The following is a 23,998-nucleotide window of genomic DNA, read 5'->3' on the forward strand; positions in this document are numbered from 1 at the left end:
AAGTAAACTTTGATCCTGAGAGGTTGAGACTGGGGAATAAATAATGAAGAATAGGGAAATGGTAGAGATGTTGAACAAATAATTTCTATCGGTCTTCACGGTAGAAGACACTAAAAACATCCCAATAGTGGACTTCAGGGGGCTATAGGGAGGGAGGAACTTAATACAATCACTATCACTAATGAAGTAGTACTCAGTAAAATAATGGGACTAAATTAGGCGGACAAGTCCCCTGGACCTGATGGCTTACATCCTTGGGTCTTAAAAGGAGGTGGCTGCAGAGATAGTGGATGCATTGGTTGTAATCGACCAAAGTTCCCTGGATTCTGGGGCAATCCCAACAGATTGATAAACCACAAATGTAACACTCCTATTTAAAAAAGGAGGCATACAAAAAGCAGGAAACTATAGATAGATCTGTTAGCCTAACATCTGTTATTGGGAAAATGCTGGAGTCTATTATTAAGGAAGCAGGAGCAGGACATTTGGAAAAGCATAATTCAATCAAGCAGAGTCAGCATGGTTTTATGAAATGCAAATCATGTTTGACAAATTTGCTGAAGCTCTTTGAGGATGTAACGATTGGGTGGATAAAGGGGAACCAGCGGATGTGGTATATTTGGATTTCCAGAAGGCACTCGTTAAGGTACCACATAAAAGGTTACTGCACAAGATAAAAGTTTGCGGGTTTAGGGGTAATATATTAGCATGGATAGAGGATTGGCTAACTAACAGAAAACAGAATCGGGATAAATGGGTCATTTTCCGGTTGGCAAACAGTAAATAGTGGGATGCCGCAGGGATCGGTGCTGGGGCCTCAAATATTTACAACCTATATTAATGAATTGGATGAAGGGACCGAGTGTAATGTAGCCAAGTTTATTGATGATACAAAGATGGGTGGGAAAGCAAATTGTGAGGAGGACACAAAATATCTGTAAAGGGATATAGACAGGCTAAGTGAGTGGGCAAAAATCTGGCAGATGGAGTATATTGTGGGAAGATTTGAGGTTATCCACTTTGGCAGAAAAAATAGAAAAGCAAATTACAATTTAAATAGAGAAAAATTGCAACGTGTTGCAGTACAGAGGGACCTGGGGGTCCTTGTGCATGAAACACAAAAAGTTAGTATGCAGGTACAGCAAGTAATCAGGAAGGCAAATGGAATGTTGGCCTTTATTGCAAGGGGGATAGAGTATAAAAGCAGAGAAGTCCTGCTACAACTGTACAGGGTATTGGTGAGGCCACACCTAGAGTACTGCATACGGTTTTGGTCTCCGTATTTAAGGAAGGATATACTTGCATTGGAGGCTGTTAAGAGAAGGTTTACTAGGTTGATTCCGGAAATGAGGGGCTTGACTTATGAAGATAGGTTGGGCCTATTCACATTGGAGTTCAGAAGAATGAGAGGTGATCTTATTGAAACATATAAGATAATGAGGGGGCTCAACAAGGTGGATGCAGAGAGGATATTTCCACTCATAGGGAAAAATAAAACTAGGAGGCATAGTCTCAGAATAAGGACCCGCCCATTTAAAACTGAGATGAGGAATAATTTCTTCTCTCAGAGGGTTGTAAATCTGTGGAATTCTCTGTCCCAGAGAGCTGTGGAGGCTGGGTCATTAAGGGGGCGATAGACAGATTTTTGAGCGATAAGGGAGTAAAGGCTTATGGGGAGCGGACAAGGAAGTGGAGCTGAGTCCATGATCAGATCAGCCATGATCTTATTGAATGGAGGAGTAGGCTTGAGGGGCCAGGTGGCCGACTCCTGCTCCTATTTCTTACATTCTTATGGAACATTGGGGACAGAGTGACTGAGCAGCTGAACAAATATGAGCTGATCAGAGAACCAGTGTGGATTGGTCAAGGGAAAATCATGCGTGACTAATTTTTTGAGGATGTCACTGTGGCAAATGAAGTTGAATGTGGGAACATGTACACTTTGGACCCAAGAACAATCGCTCAGAGTATTTTCTAAAGGATGAGAAGCTAGGAACTGTGGAGGAGCAGAGAGATTCATGGGTCCATATACAGAAATCACCAAAAGCTCGTGGACAGGCATCAAAAAATAAATTAAAAAGCCAATGGAATGTGGGCCTTTATCTTGGGGCTGGAATACAAAAGGGATGGAAGTTATGCTGCAGTTATATACAGCTCTGATCAGACCCCGTCTGGAGCACTGCGTTCAGCTCTGGGCACCGCCCCTCAGGAAGGGTCTATTGGTCTCGGAGGGGGAGCAGTGCAGATTCACCAGACTGATACCGGGGCTCAAAGGGTGACATTATGAGGACAGGTTGCACTGACTGGGCTTGTGTTCCCTCGAGTTTAGGAGATTAAGGGATGATCTGATCAAGGTGCTTAAAATGATAATGGATTTGATAGGACGGATATACAAAAACTATTTCCTTTGGGTGGGCGAGTTCAGGACAAGGGGCAGAACCTGAAAATGAAAGCCAGGCCGATCAGGGGCGAGGTCAGTAATTGTAGCCAGTTTACCTGTTTGTGTTTCTGAGTAAGTTGCTCCTGTTCTTGCTCTTTAACTCTCAGCTTACGTTCCAGCTCTTGGCAGCGTGACTTCGAGTCGGAATCCTGCCCAATAGACAACGTGTATAAAATCTATTAGAGTTGAGTGTCTATTTTGGAAATTAATACAAATCTGTAATGCAAAACACATGACATTTCACCACACCTGTGTGTTTTTAATTAAAGTCCTTACTTTGTTAAACATTCTGTCCTTTTCACTTGTGATCTGTTGCTCCATTTCCTCGTACAGATGCTTTATTTCTTCGCCATACTCTGCTGCCTTTCTGCAAACAACCAGCAGATTTACTGATTTCGACATTCCCAATTTAGTTTCAAATCAATCAAATGCAACGCAACTCAGTGAGTTGTTACCTTGAACTCCCAGAGAGATAAATACAAGAATCAGAGAAATTAAAGAGCTGGTCCAAAACATACAAACATTCTCCCTTTTCAAATAGTTGCCAACTTTCCCATTTAAATTTTCTTAACTCAGACAGCCAGTTATGGCCTTGAACTCTCACCGTGATTGGCTATTACCTCTTCCTGCATGGTGCTGAATACCAGAGTGGAGCGTGTATCCTCGCAATGTTGTGGCTTAAAGAAAGATTATGACTTTGTTGTAGCTAATGAATTGCAAAGTCTGGCTGTGAATAGTAAGTGGTAGACACAGAGAGAGAAGGCGATAGCCGATTATCAGGAGTGCAGATTGACAGAAAGGGGAGGAACAGCAACATTCTGCAAGTTATAGTTCTAATTACAATGAACGAGAAATCTGATTGCACCCAGAGTCACACAGGGGCGGGCCCAAGCACGCCGGAGGCGGGGCTTCATGCATAGTTTAGAGGGTGGGCTGGAGATGGGGTCTTCATGTGATGAATCATCGGGCACAAGAGTTGAGGAGCTGTGGCGGGGCGTGAATGCCACAGGGGCCAGCTTGCCGAAGGTGATGTTGTGTACAAGCCCTGCTGCACAGGAGGACGATGCTGACTATCCCCCACAGTCACTGACCATCACGGCATCCACTTCACCACAATGCAAAAATAAAAGCCAGCTCAAAATAAACACTCCAAACCAAATTTTTAAATCAAAGCTTGCCATATTGCACACAAATGTAATGTAATCTCCCTTGTGCATTCCCTCAGTGCCTGTCTTCCCTGAGTCTTTGCCTGTCCCAGTGCTCCTACGCTGTGTCACCCCAGTGGCTACCGCACGGCTGGTGGAAGGTTGTTGACATTGAGTGAGGGAGTCTGCAGATGGCCTTGGTGGACAACCTCGATCAGCTCTGGGCTGAGAAGGCCCGGCTGTGGCCCTCAACATCTCAGTATGGGCAGCAGCAGCAGCAGCCTGGGCTGGCTAACTGGCTGGCAGCAGCAAGGGCACTGGTGGAGAGGCAGTAGCGGGAGGACTGAATGAGGGGCAGCAGGTTTGTGCTCCATGAAGCCACTGCCACTCCCCCGGGTGCGTACTGCAAAGCTCCTCCCACGTGGCCCCGGCAGGGGAAGCATTGCTCAAGCTCACAGACTGTCTTGTCTGCTTGGTGACGTTTCTGGCAGTAGCCTGGCTCTCGTAGGCCAGCTTTGCAGCCCTGGTTTCCCAGCAGCCAATCTGTGACTCGACAATCTGGTTGGAACAAAGGGGGCGTAGAGAACTGGTGCAGGATGAAAGAGTCACTAACATGCACTACCTGTGATTGCAAATAAGCTGGATGGTGACAGAATGGAATCCCTTTCTATTCAGAAAGATACCCGGCACGCTTGGCCCCGCCTCTACCTTGCTCCCTGGGGAAGCATGCCATGCGGCCAAAGCTGTCCAGCTTTGCTCCATCTATGGGGAATGAACTGTAGGCGTTCCTCCTGCTGTAGAGTGCCTTGGGGACCTCCCTGGTTCAGCAGTGGACTGTGAACTGGGAGGTGTTGCAGAGGTCACCTGCTGAAGCCTGAAATTAGCCTGTGGCATAAAAGTTAAGGGCTTTAGTGATCTGCACTGCCACAGGCAGTGTTGTCCGTGCCCTGGTATAAGGCTCGAGTTGTGACCGCAGTAGCTGACATTGCCCGGCGACAGAGCCCAATGAAGCAAAGGCTCTTTGTACATCGCTACTCAACAAAGTTCATGTCGAAGTTTTCCCTGAAGACCCACTACAGGTACGACCTCCTGCTCAGTGTCCTCCTCCTCCCTCTTGTCCCAGATGTTCCTGCTTGCTATTGTCTTCCTTACTGCTCCCCCTCCCCTCCAGCCCCCCCATCTCCCCCCTCTCCTCCCCCTCCAGTCCCATCCTTACTGCCCCCCTCCCCCTCCAGTCCCATCCTCGCTGCTCCTCCTCCTCCTCCAGTCCCATCCTTACTCACCCCCCTCCCCTCCAGTCCCTTCCTTGCAGCTCCTCCTCCAGCCCCTTCCTTACTTGTCTCCTCCAGCCCCATCCTCACTGCTCTCCCTCCTCCTCCTCCCCCTCCTCGCTGCTCTCCCTCCTCCTCCAGCCCCATCCTCGCTGTTCTCCCTCCTCCTCCAGCCCCATCCTCGCTGCTCTCCCTCCTCCTCCAGCCCCATCCTCACTGCTCCCCCTCCCCGTCCTCCTCCAGCCCCAAAGGCAGTCTTGCTGGAGCATCCATTGTTCAAGAGGTGTATAATGCCCTTTACACAAATTGATAAAACACGCCAAGAAACACCCAGAGGTTAACCAGCAGCAACTAACGTGCACGTTGTGGATAATGCCTTTAACTAGCGCCTGTGCGGGGACTTCCTGCCCGTGAGTGTCATGATATGTCCAATGAGTTCAGCTCACGGTGAATGAAGGGCTGGAGCGTTCGAGAATGGATAACCAGGACTCTAAGTTGAGTAAATTATTCCCCCATTTAAACACTTCCGGCGAAGTGATCCTGATACCAGTTCAATGCCCTTACCCAATGTGAACACACTTTCTATCTGCCAGATAGGGGGCTCAGGCACTCGGTGAAAACAGGCTGTGCGCGGATTTCTAGGCCAAGGTACTTTGATAGATTTCAAACCAGACACTTCAACCTGGAATCTAATGTTGCCGAGAGACATCTTTGAGGAATTGAGATTTGTACCATGCATCATGCACTCCAGGCCAATCAGCTCCTGTGCTGCTAGTCAGTACATTTGATTGGACCACTACATTTCCCTCAGCAAAATATCAATGTATAAACTACTATAATCGTGACATTTATTGCTGGGGTCAGTTGAATTGGTGATATGGAAGAAAAATTCAGATACTGCATGAACAGATAGGATATTCTCATCCTGGTTAAACACATACTTTAAGTAACCTCCTGAAAGGAGATATTTTAAAATTCAAACAAACCTTTTTAGAGCAACCTCCATTATTTCCTTTTCCTCGTTGGCCTCTTGAATCTGGTTGGAAATTTTTGCCAGGAACGCTTCAAAATGAGTAAGTAAATGTGGCTCATCTTTTCTGAGTTGTGTCCAAAGGCTTCGGATTTCCCTTTGGCTGAAAAATACACAATTTTATTCGATATACACACACTAACACTGACCTCCTGTGGCAGTGCACAAGGACAGTCTGGATCAAGGACAGTCTGGATCAAGGCCGGTTAGAGGGCAGGGGATAACAAGGTGCACAGACCAAATTCAGTCCCACATCTGCAGGTATTACATTTTGTCCTTATTTTATACAACACACTTACTAAAGTTAAATAGGAAAACTTACACCAAGTTGTGAATCAGAACATGTTGGAGTCTCGAGGTTTCTGCCGACTGTGAGCAGTTGCAGCACCACCACTGGCAATAGGGGGTAATTACAGCAGGACATGTTTAATAAATGGGGTAGGGGAGCAGAGGGGTCTGGGGCACAGACACTAAATGTAGCGACGCAGGTTAATAAGGCCATAATAAAAGCAAACCAGGCACTGGGGTTCATTTGTAGAGGGATAGAATTGAAAAACTGGGGTGGTTTGCGAATCTTGATTAGACCTCACTTGGGAGCACTGTGAAAAGTTCTGGTCTCCATATTATAAAAAGGATACAGAGGCACTGGAGCAAGATAGATTCACAAGGATGATACCAGAATTGAGAAGAGGTATTTACTTATCAGGAAAGGCTGAACAGGCTGTGGTTCTTTATTCTAGAGAAGAAAAGACCGAAGGTCGACCCAATAGATGTCTTTAAGATAATGAAAGGGCTCGACAGGGTTGACGTAGACAAGATGTTTCCGCTTGTGAGGGAGTCCAGAACGTGAGGTCATGAATGAGAACATTAAAAAGAATTACAAACAGGAGTAGGCTATTCGGCCCCACGAGCCGCTCCATTATTCAGTAAGATCATGGCTGACCTTCTACCTCAACGCCACCTTCCCGCACTAATCCCATATCTCTTGATTCCCTTAGTATCCTTAAATCTATCGATCTCAGTCTTGAATATAATCAATGATTGAGCCTCCACAGCCCTCTGGGGTAGAGAATTCCGAAGATTCACAACCCTCTGAGTGAAGAAATTCCTCCTCATCTCAGTCCTAAATGGCCGACCCCTTATGCTGAGACTGTGACCCCTGATGTTAGACTCCTCAGCCAGAGGAAACATCCTCCCTGCATCTACCCTGTCAAGCCCCTTAAGAATTTAAAGTTTCAATGAGATCACCTCTCATTCTTCTAAACTCTAGAGAATATAGGCCTAGTCTACTCAATCTCTCCTCATAGGACAATCCCCCCATCCCAGGAATCAGTCTAGTAAACCTAGGTTGTATTCTCTCTAAGGCAAGGAGACCAAAAATGTACACAGTACTCAAAGTGTGGCCTCATCAATGCCCTGTGTAATTGTAGTGAAACTTCCCTACTCTTATAGAATCATAGAAAATAGGTGCAGGAGTAGGCCATTCGGCCCTTCGAGCCTGCACCACCATTCAATATGATCATGGCTGATCATGCAACTTCAGTACCCCGTTCCTGCTTTCTTTCCATACCACTTGAGCCCTTTAGCCGTAAGGGCAACATCTAACTCTCTTTTGAATATATCTAACGAACTGGCCTCAACAACTTCTGTGGTAGAGAATTCCACATGCTCACAACTCTCTGAGTGAAAAAGTTTCTCCTCATCTCGGCCCTAAATGGCTTACCCCTTATCGGGAACATTCTTCCTGTATCTAACCTGTCCAATCCCGTCAGAATTTTATATGTTTCTATGAGATCCCCTCTCATCCTTCTAAATTCCAGTGAATAAAAGCCTAGTCGATCCAGTCTTTCTTCATATGTCAGTCCTGCCATCCCAGGAATCAGTCTGGTGAATCTTCGCTGCACTCCCTCAATAGCAAGAATGTCCTTCCTCAGATTAGGAGACCAAAACTGTACACAATATTCAAGGTGTGGCCTCACCAAGGCCCTGTACAACTGCAGTAAGACCTCCCTGCTCCTATACTCAAATCCTCTCGCTATGAAGGCCAACATGCCATTTGCCTTCTTCACCGCCTGCTGTATCTGCATGCCAAACTTTCAACGACTGATGTACCATGACACCCAGGTCTCGTTGCACCTCCCCTTTTCCTAATGTCACCATTCAGATAATATTCTGCCTCTGTATTTTTGCCACCAAAGTGGATAACCTCACATTTATCTACATTATACTGCATCTGCCATGAATTTACCCACTCACCTAATCTGTCCAAGTCACCCTGCAACCTCTTCGCATCCTCCTCACAGCTCACACTGCCACCCAGCTTAGTGTCATCTGCAAACTTGGAGATATTACACTCAATTCCTTCATCTAAATCATTAATGTATATTGTAAATAGCTGGGTTCCCAGCACTGAACCTTGTGGTACCCCACTAATCACTGCCTGCCATTCTGAAAAGGACCCGTTTATTCCTACTCTTTGTTTCCTGTCTGCCAACCAGTTCTCTATCCACATCAATACATTACCCCCAATACCATGTGCTTTAATTTTGCACACTAATCTCTTGTGTGGGACCTTGTCAAAAGCCTTTTGAAAGTCCAAATACACCACATCCACTGGTTTTCCCTTGTCCAATCTATTAGTTACATCCTCAAAAAATTCTAGAAGATTTGTCAAGCATGATTTCGCTTTCATAAATCCACGCTGACTTGGACCGATCCTGTCACTGCTTTCCAAATGTGCTGCTATTACATCGTTAATCATTGATTCCAACATTTTCCCCAACCACCGGTGTCAGGCTAACCGATCTATAATTCCCTGTTTTCTCTCTCCCTCTTTTTTTAAAAAAAAGTGGGGTTACATTAGCTACCCTCCAATCCATACTCTAATCCCTTTGTAATAAAGGCCAACATATCATTTGCTTTCCTAATTGGCGTTTGATAAAGTGCTACATAAGTAAAGTTGAAGCCCATGGAATAAAAGGGACAGGCAGCATGGATGCGAAGTATTGTGAACAATGAGAAGGATAGTGATCGACTTCAAGGAGGACAGACAGGTTGGTGCAATGGGTGGACACATGGCAGATGAAATTTAACGGCGAAAAGTGTGAAGTGATGCATTTTGGTAGGAAGAACGAGGAGAGGCAACATAGACTAAAGGGTACAATCCTAAAGGGGGTGCATGTGCACAAATCGCTGAAGGTGGCAGGGGCAGGTTGAGAAAGCGGTTAACAAAGCATGTGGGATCCTGGGCTTCATAAATAGAGGCATAGAGTACAAAAGCGTGGAAGTTATGATGAACCTTTATAAAACACTGGTTCGGCCTCAACTGGAGTATTGTGTCCAATCTGGGCATCGCACTTTAGGAAGGATGTGAAGGCCCTAGAGAGGGTGCAGAAAAGATTTACGAGAATGGTTCCTGAGATGAGGGACTTCAGTTCCATGGATAAACTGGAGAAGCTAGGGTTGTTCGCCTTGGAGCAGAGCGGGTTGAGAGGAGATTTGATAGAGATGTTCAAAATCACGAGGGGTCTGGACAGAGTAGATAGAGAGAAACTGTTCCCATTGGCGGAAGGGTTGAGAACCAGGGGACATAGATTTAAGGTGATTGGTAAAAGAACCAAAGGCGACATGAGGGGAAACGTTTTTACGCAGCGAGTGGTTAGGATCTGGAATGCACGGCCTGAAAGGGTGGTGGAGGCAGGCTCAATCGTGGCTTTCAAAAGGGAATTGGATAAGTACCTGAAGGGAAATAATTTGCAGGGGTACAGGGAAAGGGCGGGGGAGTGGGACTAGCTGAGGTGTTCTTTCAGAGAGCCAGCACGGGCTCGATGGGCTAATGACCTCCTTCTGTGCTGTAACCATTCTATGATTCTAATCGCTTACTGTATGTAAGTGTGTCAGCTGTGACTCAGTGGGTAGCACTCGCCTCTGAGTCAGAAGGTTGTGGGTTCAAGTCCCACTCCAGGGACTTAAGCACAAAAATCTAGGCTGACACTCCAGTGCAGTACTGAGCGAGTGCTGCACTGTCGGAGATGCTGTCTTTCGGATGAGACATTAAACCGAGGCCCCATCTGCTCTCTCAAGTGGACATAACAAATGCCATGGCATTATTTCGAAGAAGAGCAGGGGAGTTATTGCCGGTATCACTCAATCAACATAACAAAAAGAGATGATATGGTCATTATCACATTGCTATTTGTGGGAGCTTTCGTGTGGCTGCTGCGTTTCCCTCGATACTGACTACACTCCAAAAGTACTTAATTAGCTGTAAAGCACTTTGAGACGTCCGGTGGTTGTGAACGGCGCTGTATAAATGCAAGTCTTTGTTTCTTTTACCTGCATGTTAACTTTCTGTAATTAGTGTACACGGACACCCAGGTCCCTCTGACTACCAACATTTCCCAGTCTCTCACCATTTAAAAATATTCTGCTTTTCCAATTATCCTGTGCTTTCCCACATAACCTTATGTCAGCAGCAAACCTGGATAATAAATCCAATAGCGAAATCAGGAGAAACTTCTTTACCCAGAGAGTGGTGAGAATGTGGAACTCGCTGCCACAGGGAGTGGTTGAAGCGAATAATATCGATGCATATAACAGGAAGCTAGATAAACACAGGAGGGAGAAAGGAATAGGATATGCTGATAGAGTGAGATGAAGAGGGGTGGGAGAAGGCCCATGTGGAGCATAAACACCGGCACGGACCAGTTGGACTGAATGGCCTGTTTCTGTGCTGTACACTCGATGTAACTCTAAATAATAAGAATGGTCATCACGAGCACATACCCAACAGAGGGCAAAAATAGTTTAAAAGCCATAATCTCCATTTGCATGAGAAATAGTAGGATATCAATTAAAGACAGCTTTAGTTCTGTTTACTGGTCACTTGATCTCACATGGACGCTGCGGTTTGCTTCAGTAAATTATCAGACAAAACATTAAGCAAAAGATTACTGGTCAGTATTTTGCATAATCTGAGAGTTTTTTTTTTTAAAAAAGGTATTGTAATATTTCAAGACACTGGCTCAACATTGTGCCAAACCTCTTGTCGCCACTATTTATTTATTTATAAAATTAAGAAAACAGAAAAAATTTGCACAGCAGCAGATATAAGGGCCAATACACACAATGGAAAAACCTGCCACAATCTCTGGTCTCCTGCAATAATTTGAATGAGCTCCCTGCATGCAGTGCAGACTGAAAAACTCAATCGGTCTGCTGCACTTAAAAGATGTTTAATTTTGAGAGTCCTGCTCTCTCCTCTTAGCCCTGTATCAATCCCAAAGTAATCCCACCACCCCGCACTCTCTCCATAGCCCTGTATCAATCCCAAACAAATACCGCCGCCCTGCTCTCCCCCCATAGCCCTGTATCAATCCCAAAGTAATCCCACCACCCCGCTCTCTCCCCATAGCCCTGTATCAATCCCAAACTAATCGTACTGCCCCGCTCTCTCCGCACAGCCCTGTATCAATCCCAAACTAATCCCACTCTCTCCCCATAGCCCTGTATCAATCCCAAACTAATCCCACTGTCCCCCTCTCTCCCCATTGCCCTATCTCAATCCCAAACTAATCCCACTGCCCCACTCTCTCCCCATAGCCCTGTATCAATCCCAAACTAATCCCACTGTCACCCTCTCTCCCCATAGCCCTATCTCAATCCCAAACTAATCCCACCAGCCCGCACTCTCTCCATAGCCCTGTATCAATCCCAAACAAATACCGCCGCCCTGCTCTCCCCCCATAGCCCTGTATCAATCCCAAACTAATCCCACTGTCCCCACCCCCCCCCCTCTCTCTCCATAGCCCCATCTCAATCCCAAACTAATCCCACTGTCCCGCTCTCTCCCCATAGCCCTGTATCAATCCCAAGCTAATCCCACTTGAGCACTGACCCCTGGGTTCCATCACGACATGCCTCCTCCGGTGCAAGCAACATCCATTTATCCCAATTCTCTAGTTCCTGTCTATCAGACAGCTTTCCATATGTGCTGCTCCATTTCCTCTTCTATCAAACACCTGCAGTGTTGCCAACTCTCGCAACTCCATTGCGAGTGACTTGATTTCGGAGTGAAACAAAGCTTCACTGGCGATCTTGTGATGGAATCTACATGATTTGTGCCTGCACTTTGGGCTGGTCTACAACATTGTGGGCCGCCCCGACCTGTGTGAGGTCGGGGCTATAAATAGAGCTGGAGCGCCGGGCCCTGGAACATCATGGCGGAGGTGCGGTGAATGAGGGTACGGGGCCCAGAAGAGCTGAGGACCCAGGGGCAGCATGGACCAGCCCAACCTGCGATACATGTGTGCGGACTAGGTCCGTGCAGCAGAGCAGGTCTCCAGTCGTCCTGGTTAATCCTTGCCACTGGATAAAGGCCTAGCTCTGTCAAGCCCGTGTGGTGGCTGGTGTGAAACAGTCACCACACGTTTAAAAAAAAATAATCCACGCACAGGCATCTTCCACCCCCTCAACTGGAGTTCAGGACTGGAACATCGGGTGCTTCATTGAAACATCTGTGAACTTTTGCGGAAGCAAGTCATCCTCGTTCGAGGGACCGCCTATGAGGATGAGACCCTGTTAAAAACGGTACATTCGAATTACTCAGTCGATCAGTGCAACTGGGAAAGAAGGTGTGGGCCTGGCTTATTAATTCATCATAAGTCAGTTAAACTCCTCGACTGCACCGCGATGTTCCAGTAACGGTCAGCAATGGGACAAAGTTGCATTAAGCTGCTTTACTATTGGTAGCCACTGCTGCCCCCCAGTTTCTGCAGCTTGCTCTCCAGAAAGTTTGCCGAAACTTTGGGCTGGATTTTGTAGTTTCCCAGCCGCCCAGAGCAGGGCCGGGGGCAGGAACCGGCAGACCACACGCTGTTTTAACTCCACAGCATCTGCGCGACGTAATGGGCAGGTTTCCCGCCTGGAAGCCGGCCTGGTTGACCGGGTTTGGCCAAGGGTGCCACAGGACCAGGCAGGGTTCCAAGCCCATGGGGGCAGGGGTTTGCAGGGGGGGGGGGCGCTGAAAATCAATCCCGAGGCAGGGCAGGTGGCTAAGATCATGCGTAACTGACCTGACAGGGGAGTAACCATGACCAGAAAGTGGTTCTCCCTGGATCAGGAAGGTGGTTCTCCTATGCTTTTTGGAAATAGGAGGTGGGTGGGGGGCTTGCCCCATCCACCTCCATGGAGATGGGTGGGGGACACCCCATCCAACTCCATGCACGAACCTGGTATTGCAGTACTTCCAGGAACGGTGCAGCCTTGGCTCTAGGCCTTTTGGCTAAGAGCAAAATCATTGGCGCAGAGTGATCTTTGTTTGGGCGCAAGGTGACCTTTAGCGTTTATGATCTGACAAAGAATTGGAAAGATTGGCAACGAATAAAAAAAAAAATTTTTTTAAATCCCGAGGCAGGGCAGTTCACGACCGCAGAACTGAGTTCAATCTCGGGAATACTGGTTTCGATCCTCTCGAGTCACTTAAATCGTCTACATTTGAAAATAGCAACAGAAAATCAATGCTGAATTCCCAACTCAAATAAATATAAAAACATTTACGTTTTTAACATTGCCCGTTAAGACTAACCTGATGAGTCCTGGGAATATTATTGTGTGGCTCGGAACAAGGGCACATCTGGATGTCCACTGATCATATTTGTTGCAACGAACAGCATAAACACTGGCATGGACCTGTTGGGTCAAATGGCCTGTTTCTGTGCTGTAAATATTTTGTTATATTACAAAATATGGGACTACGCCATAAATCATCTGAGGTAACACATCAAAATGATGTGTAACTCTTTTTTAAAAATTCCTACCCAGTTACGGGTGTGTGCGTCATGAAATACTTTCTGCTTTATGAACATAAGAACATACGAACAATGACGGACAGGTAAAGACCATCTGGCCCATTGAGCCGGTTCTTAACTTTACACAGTGACAGCACATCAAAAAGTACTTCACTGGCTGTAAAGCACTTTCAAACGGCCAGTGGTTGTGGAAGATGTGATATAAATGCAAGTCTTTCTTTCCACGAACATGAATATGGAAATAATGTAACATGCTTATTGCTAACTTGAATATAATAAATTTCTTTTTTTTTTACATAATTCCAATGTCTAAATAGATACGCATTATGGTAAGAATTATTTCTCTGCTGTGTGAAATCCTGACTGATGATAATCGATTGATCAGAACAGAGGATTTGGGGAATTTCAGACATTTTGGCACAGAAATACAATATTCATCAGCTCCTTTTTAAAGATGTGATGCCACGGATAAATTTGTCACTGATTAGTGGGTCACCAACTGTTCCCCATGAGAGAGAAACATCAGGGTTCAGAAAATCACAAATCTTGTTGACAACTGGAATTCTTCAAACGTGATATATTTAGGGTTCAAGTAGCCTTTGATCTCATGCCGTAGAAGTTATTAATCCAGAACATAGGAAGATGGGAGACAGGATGGACTGAAAATTGGCAAAGGGTACTGAGAATGGAATGCATTGACATGTCAAGGAGTCATTAGCAGCTGACACAGAGAACAGCTTTATAAGCACATGAACATCATACACAAGATCAATAGAAGTTTGTTAGCTTAAGGCTGAGGTCCATCAAAAAACTCGGTACCTAAAGTACAGGTGGTGGATGGAGAAAGCACAGGAGTTACAGCAGCTGGCCGACAGCCATGATGCGCGAGGATTCTTCATCGCAGTCAAGGCCACCTACAGTCCAAACTCCCAAGGCCCCACCCCACTGCTGGCCAAGAACGGGGAAACACTCATCAAGGACACCAAGGCAGTCAGGGCCTGCTGGAAGGAGAACTTTGACGATCTCCTCAACCAAGACTCTGTCTTTGACTCGAGTGTCCTCGACTCCATTCTGCAGCATGCTACCCGCCACCACCTCAGTAAAACCCCAGCACCGCACGAGGTAGAAAAAGCCATAAGACAGCTTAAGAACAACAAGGCTACGGGAGTGGATGGAATCCTCACTGAGGCACTGAAGTATGGCGGAGAGGCACTGATGGTGCGAATACATGACCTCATCTCTCTCATCTGGAGGGTGAAGAACATGCCGGGAGATCTCAGAGATGCAGTGATCGTGACCATCTTTAAAAAAGGGGACAAGTCCGACTGCGGCAACTACAGAGGAATCTCCCTGTTATCAGCCACTGGGAAAGTCGTCGCTAGAGTCCTCCTCAACCATCTTCTCCCTGTGGCTAAGGAGCTCCTCCCGGAGTCAGAGTGTGGATTTTGTCCCCTACGGGGCACAATGGACATGATTTTTACAACACGACAACTGCAGGAAAAATGCAGAGAACAGCACCAGCCCTTATACATGGCCGCCTTCGACCTTACAAAGACCTTTGATACTGTTAACCGCGAGGGTCTATGGAGCGTCCTCCTCCGTTTCGGATGCCCCCAAAAGTGCGTCGCCATCCTTCGCCTGCTCCACGACGACATGCAGGCCGTGACCTTACCAACGGATCCATTACAGACCCAATCCATATCCGGACCGGGGTCAAACAGGGCTGCGTCATCGCCCCAACTCTCTTCTCAATCTTCCTCACTGCCATGCTCCACCTCACAATCAACAAGCTCCCCGCTGGAGTGGAACTAAACTAAAGAACCAGTGGGAACCGGTTCAACCATCGTCGTCTCCAGGCCAGGTCGAAGACCACCCCAACCTCGGTCATCGAACTACAGTATGCGGACGACGCCTGCGTCTGTGCGCATAGAGAGACTGAACTCCAAGTCATAGTCAACGTATTTACTGAGGCTTACGAAAGCATAGGCCTTACGCTAAACATCCGTAAGACAAAGGTCCTCCATCAACCTGTCCTTGCCGCACAGCACTGCCTCCCAGTTATCAAGATCCATGGCGCGGCCCTGGACAACGTGGACCATTTCCCAAACCTCGGGAGCCTCTCATCAACAAAAGCACACACTGACGACGAGATCCAACACTGCCTCCAGTGAGCCAGTGCAGCCTTTGGCCGCCTGAGGAAAAGAGTGTTCGAAGACCCAGCCCTCAAATCTGCCGCTAAACTCATGGTCTACAGGGCTGCAGTAATAGCCGCCCTCCTGTATGGCTCAGAGACATGAACCATGTACAGTAGACACCTCACGTCGCTGGAGAAATACCATCAACGATGTCTCCGCAAGATCCTGCAAATCCCCTGGGAGGACAGATGCACCAATGTTAGCGTCCTCGACCAGGCCAACATCCCCAGCATTGAAGCACTGACTACACTTGATCAGCTGGGCAGACCACATTGTTCGCATGCCAGACAAGAGACTCCCAAAGCAAGCACTCTACTCGGAGCTCCTTCACGGCAAACGAGCCAAAGGTGGGCAAAGGAAACATTACAAGGACACCCTCAAAGCCTCCCTGGTAAAGTGCAACATCCCCACCGACACCTGGGAGTCCCTGGCCAAAGACCGCCTTAAGTGGAGAACATCCGGGAGGGCGCTGAGCAACTCGAGTCTCGTCGCCGAGAGCGTGCAGAAATCAAGCCCAGACAGCGGATGGAGCGTGCGACAAACCAGTCCCACCCACCCTTTCCCTCAACGACTATCTGTCCCACCTATGACAGGGACTGTGGTTCTCGTATTGGACTGTTCAGTCACCTAAGGACTCATTTTTTTAGAGTGGAAGCAAGTCTTCCTCGATTCTGAGGGACTGCCTATGATGATGGATGATGATGAAGGGTATCAAGGAATATGAGCAAAGGTGAGTAAATGGAGTTGAAGTACAGACCAGGCATGATCTAACTGAATGAAGGTTCGAGGGGCTGAATGGCCTCCTCCTGTTCCCATTTTACTATACCACATCAAATAGTGCTACAATTAACTGTCCTAATCCTCTGCCAAATTCTCATTGGAACTACATTGGGCAAGGCAGAAAATGAGTTGGGGTCAAACGTTGCCTGGTCTGAGCCCATTTTTACATCCTTTGATTTCCCACAGGCAGAGGCAGCTGATGTAGAATACTTGCACGCGTTACTGGGCGAGGTATTGCAAGTATACATAAACTACCCAATCCCATCGCGCAACCGATTCTCCATCATTGTCACAGCACGAGAATGTTGGTGAGAAGCTCCCATCATTCCCTGGGCTCTGTCAGTAATAGACGCAAAGAGGACATTTCAAATTTCAATTATCCATGAAATCGATCACAGAGTAATCCATTGTATTGGCGATTTTAATTGCTCCACCATTGGTGGCCGTGTCGACAGCTGCCTTGGCCCTCTCTGGAATTCCCTCCTTAAACCTCTCCACCTCTCTTTCCTCCTTTAAGATGCTCTTTGGCCCTCATCTTCCCCAATATCTCACGTGGCTCCGTGAAACACCTTGGGACATTTTACTACTTTAAAGACGTTATATAAATATAAGTTGTTGCTGTTTTTAGGAGGGAATTTTTTAAACAGTGTTTAACAGACAGCTCAAAGGCTAGACAGGAGCCACTGTCTCCAGCCAGTAACTAACCCAAAGAGCAATGAACAACTAGTGACTGGCTCAAAAAATCCTTCTTTAAAAATATATTCAGCCATACAAATAAGGAAAGGTTATATTTTGTTGAATTGTGCATTTGGAGAGCAGATGCAGTGACAAATCGTTGAATATACTGAATTGAGCTGAAGTATCTGATTATGTCGCTGCGATGTCACTTACTCTTCAAAGAGGTTCCTCGCTCCCAGGTTGTCCATCAGCGTATAGAAGTGGTGTTCCTCAGTGTCACCTGTTGCCGACTGTTGGTCCCAATGATTCGAATACAGGGCTTCACTCTGATGCTGGCCTTTCGTTACCTGGTGTCCAATGATCTTTTCCCCAACCAGGAACTGATCTGATGCCAAAAAGATCCAGGATTTCTGAATCAGTAAACATATCTGATGAAAGGTCATCGAGCTGAAACGTTAACTCTGTTTCTCTCTCCATTTTCTGTTTTGGTAACACATTAGAAACATTTACGTCCCAGTTTGGTCGAGTATAGAATTCAAATGACAGCTGGGTTTTAATTGGCTGAGCACACGGCGTTATTTCAGTGTAACCCCACACCACGTTCCGATCGCGATGGAATGTAAAATTCAGCGGTTCCCAGCACAGCCCGTGTTTTTTTATAAACCTCTTGTGCTTTTACATTGTCTTTAATCTTCAGCCAGCTGAAAATGGTCAATAAGTGTTTGCACTTTTGAGCACAGTCGACAATTCGGCCACAAATTGTGCTCGTTTTCGCTCAATCTCATTTGGATATTGCCCCGAACCAGCTCAATCGAGCAATGGTTTAGTACTTTATTTTGCATTAAAAATATTTCTTGATGTATTTAAGAGCTGGGACCTGGTGCAGTTTTATTAATACAGCTGAAGGTGGGTTTATCACAAAAAATGAGCATCTTAATCAATGTCCAGTCCACCAGCTGTGAGCAACCTGATTTTAAATCACTGAAAATTACTTTAAAAGAAACTATAGAGAACCCTTTGCTAGTTTCATTGGTGTATGGTAGTCAGTTTTTTAGTAAATAATTTTTCAAAAAATATTTATAAAGCTTTTACAATGTGCCGATTAGAGTCGGTGCACTGAAAAGCAGCTTTATTTTCAGGGCCTCCTCGAAGGCCCAATTCGCAGAAAGTCGCTATGGTGACTAATTCGATCGGAGGGTGTGGCCATTCTAGTGGGCGGGGCCAGCCTCCAGTGCGATGTTTTTTTTTAAACTAAACGCAACAGATTGCAGAAACTCGATTTGCTCTTAACATAATTTGCACTTCAGATTCCTCGATGTTTTGCTCTGGTTTGCCTGATTTCGGGCAAAGTATGCTGAAATAAAATAGCAAAACCTCGCGGAAACTCCAGGTGGTTATGTTTAAAAATCCATTCTTGTGTTTGCTCTTACCTCGGAATAGTCACAGTACAATTGTATCATAAATTCAAGTTCCAGTTATGTGTGTGAACTCACTAAATCCAACGGTAAATTCCTCCAAGGTCAGATAGCCATTCCCATCCATATCCAGAGCATCGAACACATTCTGCAGCTCGTCCACATCGAGAGAAAGCTCAGTCTGAAGGTGCTGAAAAAACAACCTCGCTCAGAAACATACTGCAGCCAATTCTTTGTTGCAATAATAACTTCATTGCTCTGGTTACCACAACAAACAGATTCACACCAGATATTAGGGGGCTTTGCAGTCAGCCCGACAATGGCGGCTGGTTTGGCCGGGCCCCCCTCTCTTGGTGCCGGCCCGCTGGCCCAGCCGAAACCCTCCCTACACCCCCCCCTCGGTGCCTGGCCTCTAGCCCAGCCGAAACCCTCCCTGCCCCCACCCCTCGGTGCCCGGCCTCTGGTCCAGCCGAAACCCTCCCTGCCCCCACCCCTCGGTGCCGGGCCTCTGGCCCAGCCGAAACCCTCCCTGTCCCCACCCCTCGGTGCGGGGCCTCTGGCCCAGCCGAAACCCTCCCTGCCCCCACCCTTCGGTGCCCGGCTTCTGGCCCAGCCGAAACCCTCCCTGCCCCCACCCCTCGGTGCCCGGCCTCTGGCCCAGCCAAAACCCTCCCTGCCCTCACCCCCTCGGTGCCCGGCCTCTGGCCCAGCCGAAACCCTCACTGCCCCCACCCCTCGGTGCCCGGCCTCTGGCCCAGCCGAAACCCTCCCTGCCCCCACCCCTCGGTGCCCAGCCTCTGGCCCAGCCGAAACCCTCCCTTGCCCCTGCCCCCACCCCTCGGTGCCCGGCCTCTGGCCCAGCCAAAACCCTCCCTGCCCCCCCCTCTCGGTGCCCGGCCTCTGGCCCAGCTAAAACCCACCCCGATGGCCCAGTGGGTACCAGGAAAGCAGCTTGAGACTTCACAGCGGCCGTCCCCTTTAACAGAAGGGGAAGGATGTTGTGACGCGTCAGCGCAGCGCTGAGTGACATCACCAGGCTTCCGCCCCTCTCTCGCTCCGCTACCACTACAAGGAGGCCATTGAGCGCTCCAACAACGCAGCTCTCCCATTTGGGAAACAAAGTGCTGAATTTGCAAACTTCTTCCCACCCATCTCGGCTGGCGCTAAGTTTTCACTAAATTCGAATTATGCCCCAATTCCAGCACGGGCCAATTTAGCTTCTTTTACTCTAGAGTGCTCCCTGGCCTTTTCCATAGCTAATCTAAACCTTTATGATACTATGATCACTGTTCCCTAAATGTTCCCCGACCGACACTTGCTCCACTTGACCTACCTCATTCCCCAGAACCAGATCCAGCAATGCCTCCTCCCTCGTCGGGCCAGAAACATAATGATCAAGAAAGTTCTCCTGAACACACTTCAGAATATCTTCCCCCTCTCTGCCCCTTACACTATTATGATCCCAGTCTATATTAGGATAGTTGAAGTCCCCCATTATTATCTCAGTCTTGAAAGCTTGAATTGACCGCCAGCACCCACAGCCTTTTGGGAAAGGGATTCATATTTCCACTACCTTTAGTGTGGAAAAAAGTGTTCCCTCATTTCGATCCGGAATATTCTTGGGGCCCGAAATTGAGCACTGCTGGAAAGCTGGTGTTCCCCCCTACCTTTTTGTGACCATTAGCGCCGAAATTTTTGAGTGGCTGGGCCACCCCATATTCAGTTCCAAAAATGAACTAATGGGTTCCAGCGCTAATGAACCCTTCCAAAGTGGATTTTTCAGCGGTGTGGCTGTCTTAATTTGAGCGTTATCACCACTGAGAAATTCAGCATGCAGGTAAGGGTTTCAAATGAGCCAGCTGCTCCCTGGCATTTTTAAAGGCCTCGGTTTGCAGCAAGACCCTGAGGGGGGGGGTGGGGGGGAGGGAGGGGGGGGGGGTGGGGAGGAAGGAGGTTGGAAGGATGACTGGTGTCAGAGGTGCAAGGAGAGCCAACAAGTTCACTGATAGGGAGCTGGAGACACTGATGGACAGTGTAGAGGATAGAAGAATACTGTGTCCTGACGTGGGGAGACCTGGCAGACCGCCAGTACATAATGCACGGAGGGAGATTGCAGGGGAGGTGTCAGGCACCTCCATATATGTGAGGACACACCCTCCCAGGAGGGTGCTGGCCAGTCTGCACCCGGCCCTTCCAGGGTGGCGATGGGTCCACGCCTCTGGGGCAACGGGGATCCTCCTACTCTGCGCCTCCTCCTCGGGTGGTACTGTTGGCCCGACCTCCAGCGGCTGTCCCCTCATGACGGCAAGGTTGCGCAGCATGCAGCAGACCAGGACGATGATGGAGACCCATTGAGGAGAGTACTGCAAGGTGCCACCAGAGCAGTCCAGGCACCGGAACCTCTGCTTAAGGATGTCTATGCACTGCTCGATGATGCACCTGGTGGCACAATGAGCATCACTGTATGCATGCTCTGGCGTTGTCCTGGGGTTCCACAGAGGAGTGAGCAGCCAAGTGGACAGGGGATATCCCTTGGCTATCCTGATTCGGGCCGATCAAGACGGCGGGCGCCCTGCTCTGGTGCAGAATGAACGAATCATGGCCGCTGCCTCCCTTGCCCGCTGCCTGTCTGCACGGTGCTGACAGCGACACCTTCTCCTGCGTGCCGCCCGGCTTCTGACCAGGTGTACCAGGTGTTGCCCTCCCAACACTCCACCCATCCTCAGGGTGAACCCTGCCAAGCAAGTGTCTGCAGCCCACAGGCCTCCAACTAAAGAGTCAGACCTGAAAGTTGTACAAGAGTATGTGCAAACCCCTGAGCAGCACTCAGCAGGTTGAATGGAGCCAAAACAATTAATAAAAACTATTAAAAGATAAATACAGTGGATACTGTAATCTTAAATAAAATCACTAATAATGAATAAAACGATTTCCCTACCAAAGGGCCCCGATCGCGGCAGCACTCCAGCGGTGTCCCGTTCGAGCACCGACTCGAATACCTCGCGGGGGCACTGCTGGGAAAAGTCTTACCTTTTTGCAGCTGAAAATCCCGGTCCTTGTGGCTTTCCAGCGGCCCGCACACCGCAGAGCTCGCCACTGGAATGTCTCCTTTACAGCGGCTTCATCACACCGTTTCCGGCGGAAGTGCACACCGCTCAAATCCCCCAAGCTGAATATGGCTCGGAGAGGGAAAATCATCCGACTGCGGCAGCCCATCGATTTTATTGATCATCCGCCCAAACTCCGCGGTAGATGTCCCACAGACCAGTCAAGCAGCAGCCCGACATACAAAAGAACATAAGAAATAGGAGCAGGAGTAGGCCATTTGGCCCCGTGAGCCTGCTCTGCCATTTAATAAGATCATGGATGATCTGATATGACCGTCACACTATCAGAATCATAGCTTTGAGCTAAGGTGGCAGACTCCTCCAGCACCATCCCTGGGTACGTCCTGTCCCACTGGCAGGATAGGGTAGATAGAGAAAAACTATTTCCTCAGGCAGGGGGGTGGGGGGAAAGAGGGCAGTCCAGACAAGGGGAAAAACCTGGAGAGCCAGGCCGTTGAGGGGTGAAGTCGGGGGCACTCCTTCACACAAAGGGCGGTGGGAATCGTCCTTAAAAAGATGTTGAGTCAATTGAAAATGTCAAAACTGGGATTGGTAGATTTTTGTTAAGGGTAGATGGAATTAAGATACAGATTAATTATGATCGAGGGGCTGAATGTCCTCCCGTTTCGATGTCAAGTATTATATTGTCAAAGATTGTGAATTATGGAATGAGGCTGAAATGTAAATTGAAAATGCAAAAACCGCTGTCAACATCTGTAAACAGCCAGTGATGGCCGTTGACCGGCACAGCCTGACTGCCAGCCTGGTGAAGCCCAGCCCAGGGCAAACAGTGGTAAGGGCCGTTTGTGTTGCTTCTCTCGGGATTGCGATTCCGGACAGAGAAAGACTCCACTCAAGCGACATTAATGAGCAGCAGAAATGCTTAAATCTCTGATTTGAATCTTTTTTAATTTTTAAAGCTGGCTGAAGAATCAGTTATTAACTTTCAGAAGCAATGATTAAAAAACACTTCCCAGCCTCGTGTGTAAATCCTCACTCTCAAATCTCACCTGCAAATCTCTTCGGTCAATAAAGCCCTTCTTTTCTCGGTCGCAGATCTGGAAGAATTCCTGAGCGTTCTCCATCATAGCCAGTTCTCCATTACTATGGATCTCGGCCTTCTTCCAGTCAACAATCTCTAAATCCGGCAGTGCTGATAAATCATCAGCACCTTCACTTTGGCTTGGACTTGTTGTATCTGCCAAGGGCTCTTTTTTGAAAGCTGCCATGAATCTGCTGCAAAAGCTGAAGGCTACATCTGTTTTTTGCTGTTGTTCTTCGCTCCTTGAAGTGGCAGTCTCGATAATTCACCTCTGCTACCTGCAAAAGGCAAAACCTTGTGAGAAAGCGTTGCTTTATTTTCATTAATAAATTGGACTTTTGGACAAGCTGAAACAGAAAATTAAACGTTGAATTAGTGCAGAAACTGAATGAGTTGAAGAATTCCATTACTAAACATCGAGAAGCAGAAGATTTAGCTCCACAATGCAACGTTGATAGATATATGTTAAAGTTCAATAATTGTTTTGGGAATATTTGCTCATCTTATTGATCAGTTTCATTTTCTAACTCTTTAAAAGGGAATTAAGCAAGAAAAACATTTTATTGTAATATACTCAAGCATGACAAAAGAATGGTACACCAATCAACCCAATAAGCCCAAACATTCTGATTAAATCCGATGGGAATGTGTCTGTAGTTTGGAATCCTGGCCTGTAGCAGGAGGCTCATCTGTAAAAGCAAAATGCTATCCTCAAAGAAAATAAGCACCAATGAATATTGAGATCAGTGACTTGTTATGTAACTGCCATCAGCCGTGGCTCAGTGGGTTGCTCTCCCGCATCGGGGTCAGAAGGTCGAGGGTTCAAGCCTCACCTCCAGAGACTTGAGCAAAAGATCTTGGCGGACACGGAGGGACTGCTGCTGAGGTCCGTATTTTGTCTGCCGTCTTAGGTAGATGAAAAAGATCTCATGGCACTATTCAAAGAAGAGCAGGGGAGTTTAACCATTTATCCAGATTATCTGGTCACTATCACATTGCTGTGTGTGGGAGCTTGCTGTGCGCAAATTGGCTGCCGCATTTCCTACGTCACAATAGTGACCACACTTCAAAAGTAATTAATTATCTG

General features: G+C 47.5%; 1 protein-coding gene across 1 annotated transcript in view; it reads right to left on the bottom strand.

Annotated features, from left to right (window-relative positions):
* cracr2aa (calcium release activated channel regulator 2Aa) overlaps window positions 1–23,098 on the bottom strand; it is a 75,981-nt gene extending 52,883 nt beyond the window's left edge. Inside the window, exons 1-6 of the mRNA XM_070901567.1 lie at window positions 22,880–23,098; window positions 18,841–18,952; window positions 17,561–17,732; window positions 5,843–5,989; window positions 2,717–2,807; window positions 2,497–2,589 (exon numbers count right to left, since the gene is read on the bottom strand). Of these exons, the coding sequence (XP_070757668.1) occupies window positions 2,497–2,589; window positions 2,717–2,807; window positions 5,843–5,989; window positions 17,561–17,732; window positions 18,841–18,952; window positions 22,880–23,098 (834 nt within the window). The remainder of the gene's footprint in view (window positions 1–2,496; window positions 2,590–2,716; window positions 2,808–5,842; window positions 5,990–17,560; window positions 17,733–18,840; window positions 18,953–22,879) is intronic.
* Between the last annotated feature and the right edge of the window lie 900 nt (window positions 23,099–23,998).

The sequence above is a fragment of the Pristiophorus japonicus genome, chromosome 15 (genome assembly GCF_044704955.1).
Source record: "Pristiophorus japonicus isolate sPriJap1 chromosome 15, sPriJap1.hap1, whole genome shotgun sequence".
Lineage (NCBI taxonomy): Eukaryota > Metazoa > Chordata > Chondrichthyes > Pristiophoridae > Pristiophorus > Pristiophorus japonicus.